This window comes from Geotrypetes seraphini, chromosome 1, assembly GCF_902459505.1.
Source record: "Geotrypetes seraphini chromosome 1, aGeoSer1.1, whole genome shotgun sequence".
NCBI classification, from domain to species: domain Eukaryota; kingdom Metazoa; phylum Chordata; class Amphibia; order Gymnophiona; family Dermophiidae; genus Geotrypetes; species Geotrypetes seraphini.
In genome coordinates, this window is record NC_047084.1 from 348,481,154 (window position 1) to 348,495,694 (window position 14,541).

A 14,541-nucleotide genomic window follows, 5' to 3' on the forward strand; every position below is an offset into this window, starting at 1 on the left:
AGGAGGGATGCCCAATCCCTCCTGCTCAAACCTACAGCGATTCCCCGTAACCTTCCCCGACAGAAGGGATGCCCAATCCTTCCTGATGGACCCCCCTCAAACCCTCAAGCATCACCAGCAGGAGGAATGCCCAAACCCTCCTACCAGACACCTCCGAACCACCCTGCATGCATAGCTGGCAGGAGGGATGCCCAATCCCTCCTGCCGGACACCATGAACCCCCCCCCCACACACACACACACACCAAGATAGGCCACCTGATCTCCCACCCCTCAGCCCAGCCGGAACCCCCCACTCACAGTGTCATTCTCTATTTTCTAGTTGGCACACACCTACCCTAGGGGATATGAAAAGCAAAAAACCTGAATGTCTCCTCAACTTTCTAAGGGAGTCAGATTAAGGTGAAAAATGTATTTTTTGTTGAAAGGAGATTATTTGAGAACATTTAATGAAATTTTTTTGTGATAGATGAATTGCCAATTGAAAATTCTTGTTTTACTTGTACATACTAGTTACTGTACACATGGCCCTAATTTGTAAGGTGCCTTGCATCTTACATCTTTCTAGATAAATTAATAGGTAGATTTCTATACTTCTAAATGAAAATTTCATTTTGAATATATTGTGCTATGTACAACAGGTACCATTGAAATCCCAGTGATCCGGCATGGCACAGATCTGTCAGCTCCCACTTCAGTGTGGTGTGCCACGCGGCCCTCAGATCCACCCTCCGCTACTCCAGGAATTGACTACATTCCCAGCTCCAAAAAAGTAGAGTTCAGACCAGGAAAAACCGAAGAGGTAAGTAGCTTTATTGCTGTAATTTGGGACACTTAGAATATATGGAGGGGCATTTTCAAAAAACGTCCAAGTCAAAATTAGGATGTCCCCCCAAAAAAGTCCATCTTGCTGCTATTTTCGAACAAGGAAAGTGTCAGGATTTCCTGTTGGAGAATACATAAGGACTTTCTTGCACTGAAAACATCCAAACTCAACAGCCATTTTCCAAACTGAAACATCTAAAATATGAACACCAAAAAAGCAGACACAAAAATGTCTGTCTGGCATCATTTGTATGAAAATGCGTAGGATAAATTAGCGAAAGGGCTCAACTGGGGAATTAAGGAGTGGTCATGCCTTAATCGCTCCAAGGTCAGATGGTCAATTTTGTTTCTTGGACGTAACATAACATAGAAATATGACGGCAGATAAAGGCCAAATGACCCATCCAGTCTGCCTATCCACAGCATCCACTATCTCTTCCACTCCCTAAGAGATCCCACATGCCTGTCCCTTGTGACTGAAATAGGATTGAATACAAACATCCTTCTTCTTTGACTTGGATGTGTCTTTCTGTTCCATTATTATTATTATTATTATTATGTTCTTGTATACCATTAGTGCTGAAAGATGTCCTAATTTTGAACCTACTCTAGTCCCACCCAAAACATACCTCCAACATTCCTCTTTTGCTATTTTTGTAAACTGCATGAAATACGTACTATTTTTTGCTTTTCAAAAATCGGCATTTAGATGTTTTTGCCAGATGGATTGTGCTTCGACTATGATCACCATAGTATATTTATTCTGTCTGTAATGAGTCAACTTTTAAATCAGACCAGGTTAGAAATAAATCAGGTGATGATTATTTGAGCCAGAAATGGCATTTGCATATTTATGTAGCAACAGTTTCTAGGGTGCTTGATTATAGACAAGCAGGCAGTATCCACCAGTGGAAACTGCACAGAAAGCCTCTGAGCATGTGCAGATGCATGTGACATCATTTGTGCATGCTCAGAAGCCCTCCAGACGCAGACGGAGGTCAAGGGCTTTACAATACCTGGACAAACCACCGGGTTTTGGAAAGTCCATCGGGGCACCCAGACAGCCCTCTAAAAAGAAGATATGTCTAGGTTTTCCCAGACATCTGGTAACCCTACACTTGGATGCTCAGATGCCATTACACAATACTACTGTAGCCTGATACCAGCGTGCAACCACTCATTGACCTAAGAAACAAAAACTACATCTAGTCACCCATTAAATGCTGCATTCACTAACTCATTCCACCCTCCCAAAAATATTCAACACCCAGTCTTCACAGCGCCAGGGAAGGTATCCAAGCTTTCACACAACAGCAAAATCTATGGGTGTAATTCAATATATACATAGGCACTATGAAGGTAATTCTACATGGTGACCAGAAAAAAAAAATGGGACCCCACTATACATGTTCAACAGCAGCAGAAACCTCTGCCTGAAATTCAAGACGTTTCTGAGTACTTTATTTTTCAACAGGATGGAGCTTCCAGCATGTCGAGCTCAAAAAACAGTTGAGGCTCTTAATCAATGAAACCCCATAATTCACTGAGCCAACAGCTCAGTGCTGTCAAAGACTTTGTGAATGTGTCAAAGTTGAAGACACTTTAAACACAAATTATGAATTAACTAAGAAAAATACCATTAAATTAATGGATGGACTTTCCAAAACCCGGTGGTTTGTCCAGGTATTGGAAAGCCCTTGACCTCCGTCTGGAGGGCCTCTGAGCATGCACGAATGATGTCACATGCATCCGCACATGCTCAGAGGCCTTCCAGACATAGCCCGGAGGTTGGAGAAGAAAGACGAAGCTTTGAGGGGGCGGGGCTGGAGGCAGAACAAGGCAGGGCTGATGGCAGAATGGGGCAGGGCCAAGTGCCCAGGTTTCTACATTGAAAAATCTGGTAACCCTATCCAGGTTCTATTATAGAATAGGCTGTTATCCTGCATCCTTGGAGCCCCCTTAGCATCATCTGAACAGGTTCCAGATCCACGGATACTCTGTGTATGGTGTGAATACCAGCCTGCACTTTGAAAGAGAAACTCTAATGGGGTAATTTCCCTTTTGAAAACGAACCTGCAGGGCCATAGGTAACAATGTATATTCAAGCTGCACGCCAGTGTCAAATTCACATCCCCATTTCACTCCACAAAATGAAGCTGAAATTCATATTATTTTCTGACTGGGAGGAGAGATTCATTACATTAAATTAGTAATACTCTTGATGCGTCCTTTAGTTCTGCACCTTGACAATCCTGGATGATGTTCAGCACCCGGTCATTGAAGGGCTGGAAACGTTTGTCATTTTCCTGAGCTCAGCACAAGGAGCTGAACTGACCGACCCTTCCCAGGCTACAGTTGGCATTAATGACACTTTCCAAGATGGTAAGTTGTGGATTGAACACATTCTCTAGTTCCTATTCTTACAGCTCCTCCACAGAATTGCCTTTGCTGTTTAAATACTAGCTAAAATATCTCCTTTCGTCTAAGGGTAAGGGCGGATAGCGTAGCTGGCTTTAAGAAAGGTTTGGACAATTTCCTGGAGGAAAAGTCCATAGTCTGTTATTGAGAGACATGGGGGAAGCCTCTGCTTGCCCTGGATCGGTAGCATGGAATATTGCTGCTTCTTGGGTTTTGGCTAGGTACTAGGGACCTGGATTGGCCACTGTGAAAACGGGCTACTGGGCTTGATGGACCATTGGTCTGACCCAGTGAGGCTATTCTTATGTTCTAATACTCCATTTGTGGCATAGTGATTAGAGCTATAGCCTCAGCACCCTGAGTTTGTGGGTTCAAACCCCATGCTGCTCCTTGTGACCCTGGGCAAGTCACTTACTCCTCCACTGCCCCAGGTACATTAGATAGATTGTGAACCCACTGAGACAAATAGAGAAAATGCTTGAAGTATCTTTATGTAAAGCACTTTGAATGTGGTTGTATAACTACAAAAAGGTGGTATACAAGTTCCAATCCCTTTCCCATTTCCAAATTCTAAGGAGTGGTATTGGTAGTGCTGTAGTGTGTGGGATTAGTATACTTCTCACATTTTCTTTGTCTACCACCATGATTTCTACATTGCATCTTGGTTGCATCTTTCACCATCTGCATATATTCAGTGTGGGTGTCTTCTTCTCTCTGTTTTGTTGGTACAGTGGAACCTTGGTTTATGAGCATAATTTGTTCCAGAAGCATGCTCGTAAACCAAATTGCTCGTATATCATAGCAAGTTTCCCCATAGGAAATAAGGGAAACTCACTTGATTTGTTTCACCTCCCCACCAAGGCCACCGGTGCTGCTCCACCCCTCTCCCCCCGCTCGAACCGGCATCGCTCCCCTCCGAAAACGCCACCCCCCCAAAAAAACCGACATTGCATCCCCCCGCTCAAACTGGCATCGTTCCCGCCCCACTCCCCACCCCACCCCTGAGAACTGGCATCGCACCCCCATACTGGAAGCGGCATCCCCCACCCGCCCAAAAAAGCCCCTTACCCCATCTGGCACTGGCACGCAGCACCAACCCACAGCACGTGCCGGTGCCAGTGAACGAAGATCCCGCCTCTTGCCTGGGCCTTGAGCATCTCCGGCCCAGCCTTGAGCATCTCTGGAGAGAACGAGAGCCAGAAGGCCTTGAGCATGTGCAGATGCTCAAGGCCCAGCCCAGGCAAGAGGCGGGATCTTCGTTCACTGGCACCGGCACGTGCTGTGGGTTGGTACTGTGTGCTGGTGCCAGGTGGGGTAAGGGGCTTGTTTGTGCAGGCGGGGGATGCAATGCCGGTTCGAGCAGGGGGGTGCTCACAAATCGAGTAATCGCTTGGTTTGCGAGTCAAGACAAAGTTAGACAAGTTCCTGCGGAACTAGAACGTACACAGGTAGGGCTGGTCTCAGTTAGGGTGCTGATATTTGACCTGGGGACCACCGCGGGAGCGGACTGCTGGGCACGATGGACCACTGGTCTGACCCAGCAATGGCAATTCTTATGTTCTTAAGAGAATGTTTTGCTCATCTTGCAAAACACTCGCAAACCGCATTACTTGCAAACTGAGGTTTGACTGTATCTCTCTGTATTGAAACTGGTAGCAGTGAAGATGTTGTTCTACTTTGTGCAGTGCCGAGCATGCAGTTTGGCAAGGATTCATATGCAGTGAAGGAGAAAGAGGGAGCGCTGCATGTTCCTGTCATCCGAACTGGAGACCTGAGCTACGAATCTTCCGTGAGATGCTACACCCAAAGTCAGATGGCAGAGGGCATGAAGGACTTTGAGGAGAGGTGGAATTCAGATGATTCACGCATTACTTTTCTGAAAGGAGAAAAAGTGAGAAAAAGGCACTGACAACACTTAATATAATTATGTAACAGTTAATATAATTTTGTAGTAGGTAGACTTTACTAATATATATTAACTGGTGCATCTGTTAGAAATCTTGAGCACAGCAGACTTGGTTTAGATAAGTGAATGCCTTCTGAAGATAAGCCAGGCATCTCCTTTTTGTAAGTGCAGTAAAATAGCATTGATCTATTTATTTATTATACCGCCTTTCAATATATGTGTAACATCAAGGCGGTTTACAATAATCCAGATTTTTTTTTTTTAAAAAAAGGCAGAAGAGCAATCCATATCAGTTCAACATACAAAGTCGTAAACATAAAAACGTAAATATACAAAAGAAGGTAAGTGAATAGCACAATAATAATCACCAAGTAGACTAATATAAATCCAGGACACATAAAGATAATTAAAAACATAACTCTAAAACTGAGTTTAAATTAAAAAAACAAACAGAAATCGACTCAAGTTCAAGATCCAAAGTTTGTCCTCTGTATTAACCTTCAGTATCAAAACATTGTTTAAAAAGGCATGTTTTAAGGCCCACTTTAACTTTTATTTTTTAGACCCCCAAATCTGAGTTCTAGGGGAAGAGGATTCTATAATACCAGAGCCACACAACTAAAAGCCATGTTATGAGTTCTAGCTAAACATAAACTTTTTTTTTTATAATTCTTTATTCATTTTTACATATTACAAGTGTATCAGAAAAATCATTCGAACTTATAAATATACACTTGATTAACTTTCATATATCATTAAAAATATAACTTTTCAGCCAATATTTATATGCTATAATATTTTGAATATTATGAACTATTCCTAGTATCTAAACAATTGATATCAAGTTAGAAAACCCTCCCCTTACAAAAGTTCCATCCCCAATACATCAAAAACAATTAAATACATTATACATTATAGGATTTAATCTTTATTACCCACCCACACCCCTCCATGTCAAATATCTTACTTTGGGAAAACGTTATTACTCATTACAAAAATCTGTTAATGGTCCCCAAATCTTCTGAAATTTACCAAAATATCCTCTTTGTGTTGCTATTGTGCGCTACATTTTATATATATGACACACAGAATTCCACCAGAACTGTAATTTAATCTGCTATGATTTTTCCAATTGAATGTAATCTGTAATGTAATACCGTTGGAAATCGAGAGAGTCCACAGGATTCCTGGGCAGAAAACAAGTAATCATAAACTTATAAATGAAGAGACCACCAATAAACTAGCCTGAGAGGAACACACAATACTCAAGATGGCTGCTACTCAGTGTCCTGAGTTTGCAGTCAGCACTGTGACTGTCTAGATAGCCAAATCACATACTGTGTCTTAAATTATATGGATATTTATTTGGAAAGTGGCCCTGAAAAATCACTTCTATTCAGATAAATGTTGGCTGCTCCCTTGCTAACCAAATAAGATGTTATGGTTAGTTGCCTTTTAAAGTGGCATCTTGTACTAACCATTTATTTTTGGGCTGCGACCCCATGACCTCACTCAGATGCATTGTAATGATGCATCTGTATACTACTAGGCAGGACTTCAAACATGGCATGTGCACCCCTGTTTGCAGCTCACATTTTGGGAAGTCCTAGTGTAATTCTCCCCCTCCCCCCCAGGAATTGGGACTTTGAACTGCTATGGAAAAGGCATGACCTAAATCCAGATACAGATCAGTGCAGGATACAAAATATGCCTTTTTTATTTTTTATTTATACAATTATTTCAAATAAACAATCAAGTAACAACACTTGTACAGCAAAGCCATGTTAAAGGAAATAATAATAATCCAAGTAATATAAAAAGGCTAACGTATTATGATTAAATATTTTCTATGGCTCTAGTCTTCAATAGGGGGGATTCCACCAGCCAATATTCAAAGCAATTTAACCAGCCACTAACCATTACATTTCTTGGTTGGGGCTAGCCACTAACTTTCAGTGGTACTTAACCAGTTAAATGTCGCTGAAATTTGCAGTTAGCATCTAACTCAAATCTAGCTGTGTTAAGGGCATTTTGGGGGTGGAGTCAGCATTTGGCTGCTTATGAGCCAATAGTTCTTAAGCGGTTAGGTTTAGCCCATGAATGGGACTGCATAACAGTCTGTCCTATCTTTATGTGCTATCCCTTGGCCACTTAAGTGCTGAATATCATTTTAAGCAGCTCTTTGTTAGCGGATATTTAAAGTCGAAGCCTGAACAGGGCCTGGCTTTGAATATCTGGGAATAACTCCGTCAGGGGTAAGCAATGCTCACTACCGCTGACTGAATTTCAGGCCCCCTGTCTTTATGAGGAGAAAAAAATGGAAATGTATTATAATTCTCATGAAGGAAAACCAGCATCACTACAAGATATAAAAATATATTTCTAAGTTCTCTCTTATTGCAGTAGGTGAATTGACATTATAGTAAAAATACTGAGGTGAAATTCAGGCTCATTCACACTAGATTCTGGTTGTATCCTTGACTTCCAGATGAAAAACTGCACAGTATTTATCAATGATGACTCCATGTTTGAGCCAGAGGAGCAGTTCAGGATCTATCTGGGTAACCCTCTTGGGAGCCACTGGAGTGGAGCGAGAATTGGAAAGAATGACGTGGCTACCGTCTCCATCTCAAATGACGAAGATGGTAAGAAAAGCTCTCTGCAAAAGAGAGTATAAGATTGAAGACATTCCCAGATTCATACCCTTCTGTGGTAGATGAAATGAGGAGCAAACCTGCCTGGATCAAAATAATTGTTCAATCAGGCTATAAAAGCAGTGCTACTCAGTCCTAGTCATCGAAAGTCATGAATGGTCAAGTTTTTAAGATATCCCTAATCAGTGCTTTTTTGGTAGGAAAAAAGGGTACTGGTACAGGGGCGGGGTCGCTATCTATTGCACCACCCTTTAGTAACCACACCATTTTACCAACCACTGAGCACATAAAAAGGCATCATTGAAATATTACACCAGTCCCTAGAATACCAACACATCTCTTCCTGGGAAAACATGAGAAACGAGGATTTTCTACACAGAAACTGTGGGGTTCATGATCGAAAGTTAAATACGTCTAAAACCCCGCTCAAGTCGTCATCTGGATGATCTAAAAGTCAGGTCTTCCAAGTGCCGATAATCGAAACGGGTTTTTAGACGTATCCAGGGATTTTTTAGGCCTCTGAGCTGAAAGGGGCATTTTTGGAGAAGTGGTTAGAGCAGGAGGTGGGCTGACCTAGACTTAGTCATCCTGCAGCGATAATCAAAAGTTTGATGAGACTGCCTACATGGAACTTATATGTTGTGAGTTAGACGATGTAAAGACGGTGGCAAGTCAAATGCGCACAAAGACACATATAAGTGCCCAAAAGTTATCCAAAGTCACCAGAGAATCACTGCAGGGACAAAGTAAAGACCCACACATATACCACCCATGTTCATTGACCCCATTGCACCCCCACAATGTTCAAAATAAAAACATACATCAACACTTGGCATAGGAAAGCCTAGTAGAGCTGCACAGAGGTGGCTTAAGTAGTCTGGGGGGTAGGCTAGTGAACCATAGAGAGGAAGACCCAGGCCCATAAGTCACTCTAACCTAACATGTGAGTCCACCAAAACCCTGCTCTACTGCCATATAGGTGGCACCTGTAGCCATAAGGGCTATTGGGGTTGTAGACAGGTAAGTATAATGGATTTGGGGAGTGTTTTGGGGGGCTCACCATGTCCTATAAGAGAGTTATCCCAGGACAAGCAGGCAGCATATTCTTAACGCATGGGTGACGTCACCGACGGAGCCCCGGTACGGACATTTTTCACTAGAAAGTTCTAGTTGGCCGCACCGCGCATGCGCGAGTGCCTTCCCGCCCGACGGAGGAGTGCGTGGTCCCCAGTTTCTTCATTTCCGCGGAGCGAAGAAGACGCATGTGGTTTCAACGGCCGTTGAAAACTTCCTTTTTGCCTTCCCGCTCGCGTTATTTTCTTGTTTTTTCTCTTTTTCCCTTCGGGTTTCTTTTTCCGTTCTAAATAATAAAAAAACAAAAAACAACTTTGTTTTTTCTTTATTTTTCAGGCCGGCCCCGGCGGGGCCTGTTGCCATCATACAAGCCTCCGGCTTTGATTTTGCAGAGGCCGTGTTTCCTTTCATGCCCCCTCATCCGGGCTTTAAGAAGTGCCAGCGGTGTGCACGCCCGATCTCTCTCACTGACCCACACAATTGGTGCCTATAGTGTTTGGGTCCAGAGCATCGGGCTGACACCTGCACCCGCTGTGCCACTCTTAAGAAACGCACCTTAAAAAATCGGCAGATCCAGCAGAACATCCTTTTCAGTACCGGATCTGCTATGGAAACTGCCGCGACGTCGACGGTACCGCAAAAGACGGCACCGACCACTTCGACGATGCCCGATCCTTCCTCGGGGTCGCTGGCACCAGGTAAGCCGGCTAAGAAGCCTTCCACCTCCCTTGAGCGCCCACCTGCCACAGTGGCGACGCCGGTCCTCCCGGCCTCACGCCGACCCCGCAAACGCTCCGCCCCGATCTCGGTGAGTGCCTCGTCATCGGCCTCCTCATCGCCGGGGCATGGAGCAGCACCTATGGAACCGAAAAAGAAAAAAGCGGTACCGGTGCCACCCTTGGATGACTGCATCGCGGCCATACTCCAAGACAAATTGCAGGAACAGCTGCAGCAACAACTCCAGCACCTGCTACCGACCCTATTGGCACCACTTCTTTCGGTACCAGACCGGCCCGAACCTCACACCATCCCACCGGTGTCCACCCCCTCGGTGCCACTCAACACTTCCATGCCAATCCTCTCGGCTGAACCACTCCGTTCTCGTCCTGTGGTACAGACCCGCTCTGAGGTCGATCCTCCTCGGGACCAGGAAGGGCACCGGTCTCCCCGGGACCCAGAATGGCATCGCTCTTCCCGGGACCGGGGTCAACACCGGCCTTCCTCTCCCGGTACCGTCTCCATGCGCTCTGGCAAGTCTCTTTCTAAGACCTGCCACCCCGAGCCTTCCACCCCGACATCTCGGTGTGCGCACACTGATATCAGGGACCAGGACTTATGGGAAGAATCCCCACCCGGTACCGAGGAGGACGCATCATCCACAGACGAGAAACCCTCAGTGCCCGATACCACTTCCAAGCCTGAGCAATCCTCTTTCACCAAATTCCTCAGGGAGATGTCGGCGGCTCTTTCTATTCCTTTAGAGTCCGACTCCAAAAAGTCCCAGGCCTTTCTGGATGCCTTAGACTTTGAACAACCTCCCAAAGAGTTCCTCAAGTTACCCGTCCATGACATACTGCGGGAAACTTTTTATAAAAATTGGGAAAATCCACTCACTGTCCCCGGAGCTCCTCGTAAGCTTGACAGCCTATACAGGGTCATCCCAATTCCGAGTTTTGACAGACCTCAATTGCCCCATGAGTCTCTCCTAGTTGAGTCTACATTAAAGAAAACTCAGGGCTCCAGTGTTTATGCCTCCACCCCTCCTGGCAGAGAAGGCAAAACGATGGATAAGTTTGGCAAACGCCTTTATCAAAATGCCATGCTAGCCAACAGGGCGAATAATTACACATTTCACTTCTCATTTTATATGAAGTATCTCGTACAACAACTATCCGCCCTACAAAAATACATCCCTGAACGCAAAGTTCCACTCTTTCAACAACAAATTTCCAGCCTCCTTCAACTGCGGAAATTCATGGTGCGCTCTATTTATGATTCATTTGAGCTGACCTCCCGAGCGTCTGCCATAGCTGTTGCCATGCGACGTCTGGCCTGGTTGAGGGTATCTGATCTTGACATCAACCACCAAGACAGCCTAGCTAACGCACCCTGTCTTGGGGACAAACTTTTTGGGGAGTCCCTGGATTCGACCACCCAGAAGCTCTCAGCACATGAGACCAGATGGGACACTCTGGTAAAACCTAAAAAGAAGGCTCCACCTGCTCGTCCTTATAGACCACAGTCCTCTTACCAGCGCAGGTTCTCGGCCAGGCCTCTCAACCCGCCCCAACAACAGCCTCGCAGACCTCGTCAACAACAACACACTCAGGCTCGCTCTCAATCTCACCAACCTGCCAAGCCTCTTCCTCCATCAAAACCATCTCAGCCCTTTTGACTCCTTTCTCCAGGGCATAGCCAGTCTTCCACCATCATTACCTCTTCCTCAGCCAATCGGAGGACGTCTCCAACTCTTCCTTAACCGTTGGGAGGTCATCACATCAGACCTGTGGGTCCTCAACATCATCCGCCACGGCTACTCTCTCAACTTCCAGACTCTTCCACCAGACAACCCTCCTATAGAGTCTGCGTCCCACTCCTCCCAGTCCCTTCTCCTCCTAAGGGAGGTCCAATCCCTCCTTCTCCTCAATGCCATCGAAGAGGTTCCCACAGACCAAAGGGGTCAGGGATTCTACTCCCGCTACTTCCTGGTTCCCAAGAAGACAGGAGACCTTCGTCCCATCCTCGATCTCCGGGACCTCAACAAGTGTCTGGTCAAGGAAAAGTTCAGAATGCTCTCCCTGGCCATGCTTTATCCTCTTCTCTCTCAACACGACTGGCTATGTTCCCTGGACCTCAAAGAGGCCTACACTCACATTCCAATCCATCTGAATTCACGTCGCTACCTCCGATTTCAGATACAGCACCGCCACTATCAGTATAATGTGCTACCCTTTGGCCTCGCATCATCGCCCAGGGTGTTCACCAAGTGCCTTATTGTGGTGGCGGCCTTTCTCAGGTCTCACAACCTCCAGGTGTTCCCCTACTTGGACGATTGGTTGGTAAAAGTACCTACGTCTCCACTTGTGCTACAAGCCACTCAGTACACCATCTCCTTCCTCCATCTCCTGGGGTTCGAGATCAACTACCCCAAGTCGCATCTGCTCCCCACACAGCGACTTCAGTTCATTGGAGCCGTTCTCGACACCACTCTCATGAGGGCGTTTCTCCCCTCCGACCGCCAACGGACCCTGCTCCACCTCTGCCGCCAGGTGCTCCTTCATCACTCCATTCCAGCTCGGCAGATGATGGTCCTCCTGGGCCACATGGCCTCGACGGTCCATGTGCTTCCTCTTGCGCGACTCCACCTCAGGACACCTCAATGGACTCTAGCCAACCAATGGTCACAGACTACCGATCCTCTTTCTCATCCCATCTCTGTGACATCGTCTCTTCAGCAATCTCTTCAATGGTGGTTGAACTCATCCAATCTTTCCAGGGGTCTACTCTTTCATCTACCCCCTCACTCCATGATCATAACCACAGATGCCTCCCCCTATGCATGGGGAGCTCACCTGGGAGAACTTCGCACTCAGGGACTCTGGACCCCTCAGGAGCGTCAACATCACATCAATTTCCTGGAACTCAGGGCCATGTTCTATGCCCTCAAGGCCTTCCAGCACCTTCTCTACCCTCAGGTTCTTCTCCTGTGCACAGACAACCAGTCGCCATGTACTACATAAACAAGCAAGGCGGCACCGGATCTCCCCTCCTCTGTCAGGAGGCCATCCGCATCTGGACCTGGGCCACGGCCCGCAGTCTCTTCCTCAAGGCTGTCTATATCCAGGGCGAACTGAACTCCCTGGCCGACAATCTCAGCTGCATCCTTCAACCTCACGAGTGGACTCTGGATCCCCCACACTCCGCTCCATCTTTGCTCAGAGGGGCACCCCTCAGGTGGACCTCTTTGCAGCTCCTCACAACCATCAGCTGCCCCAGTTCTGTTCCAGACTCTTCTCTCCTCGTCTGGCCCCGGATGCATTCCTGCTCGACTGGACGGATCGGTTCCTCTATGCCTTTCCTCCACTACCTCTGCTGTTGCGGACGTTATTCAAACTCCGCAGGGACAAAGCCACCATGATTCTCATTGCCCCTCGGTGGCCTCGCCAACACTGGTTCTCCCTCCTACTCCAGCTCAGCTCCAGGGAGCCCATTCCTCTTCCTGTGTTTCCTACTCTACTTACACAGCAGCATCAGTCTCTACTGCATCCCAACTGTCCTCGCTCCACCTGACAGCTTGGTTTCTCTCGGGCTGACCTCTCCAGAGAGTCTATCTCAGCCTGTCCGTCGTATTCTGGATGCCTCAAGGAAACCGGCCACCCTCCAATGTTACCATCAGAAGTGGACCCGGTTCTCCTCTTGGTGTCTGCTTCATCATCACGATCCCACCTCATTGGCGGTGGAAACCGTACTGGACTATTTGCTCTCTCTCTCTCCGACGCTGGCCTCAAGTCGACCTCAATCAGAGTCCACCTCAGTGCCATCACTGCGTTCCATGAGCCTATCCTCGGAAAACCTCTTACGGCTCATCCCCTGGTTTCCAGGTTCATGAGAGGCCTCTTCAATGTCAAACCACCTCTGAAGCCTCCTCCAGTCGTCTGGGACCTGAATGTGGTTTTATCAGCACTCATGAAACCTCCGTTTGAGCCTCTTGCCACAACTTCACTCAAATTTCTTACATGGAAGGTGCTTTTCCTCATTGCCATCACCTCTGCCAGGAGGGTTAGTGAGCTGCATGCACTGGTTGCCGACCCACCTTTCACTGTTTTTCACCATGACAAGGTGGTTCTGCGTACCCATCCTAAATTCCTTCCCAAGGTGGTCTTGGACTTTCATCTCAACCAGTCCATTGTGTTGCCTGTCTTTTTCCCTAAGCCCCATTCTCATCCTGGGGAACAGGCGTTGCACACGCTGGACTGTAAGCATGCCCTTGCTTACTACCTTGACCGTACCAGGGCTAACCGCTCATCTCCTCAGCTCCTTTTGTCCTTTGACCCTAACCGTCTAGGTCGTCCTGTCTCCAAACGGACGCTTTCCAACTGGCTTGCTGCCTGCATTGCGTTCTGTTATGCTCGGGTCGGTCTCTCACTGGAAGGTGCTGTCACGGCCCACAGGGTCAGAGCTATGGCTGCTTCTGTGGCTTTCCTCCATTCCACGCCCATCGAGGAAATCTGCAAGGCTGCCACTTGGTCCTCAGTTCACACATTCACTACTCACTACTGTCTGGATACCTTCTCCAGACGGGATGGGCACTTCTGCCAATCTGTATTACACAATTTATTTTCCTAATGGCCAACCATCCCTGCTCCCTCTCTGTTAGCTTGGAGGTCACCCATGCGTTAAGAATATGCTGCCTGCTTGTCCTGGGATAAAGCACAGTTACTTACCATAACAGGTGTTATCCAGGGACAGCAGGCAGATATTCTTACGACCCACCCACCTCCCCGGGTTGGCTTCTTAGCTGGCTTATCTTAACTGGGGACCACGCACTCCTCCGTCGGGCGGGAAGGCACTTGCGCATGCGCGGTGCGGCCAACTAGAACTTTCTAGTGAAAAATGTCCGTACCGGGGCTCCGTCGGTGACGTCACCCATGCGTTAAGAATATCT

At 46.8% G+C, this 14,541-nt stretch overlaps 1 protein-coding gene across 6 annotated transcripts in view; it reads left to right on the plus strand.

The window, feature by feature from the left end:
• FRAS1 (Fraser extracellular matrix complex subunit 1) overlaps positions 1-14,541 on the plus strand; it is a 741,777-nt gene that overhangs the window by 660,838 nt on the left and 66,398 nt on the right. For all 6 annotated transcript variants that reach the window (XM_033963431.1, XM_033963422.1, XM_033963441.1 and 3 more), the window contains 4 exons: positions 641-801; positions 3,059-3,206; positions 4,928-5,133; positions 7,637-7,793. In XM_033963431.1, the coding sequence (XP_033819322.1) occupies positions 641-801; positions 3,059-3,206; positions 4,928-5,133; positions 7,637-7,793 (672 nt within the window). The remainder of the gene's footprint in view (positions 1-640; positions 802-3,058; positions 3,207-4,927; positions 5,134-7,636; positions 7,794-14,541) is intronic.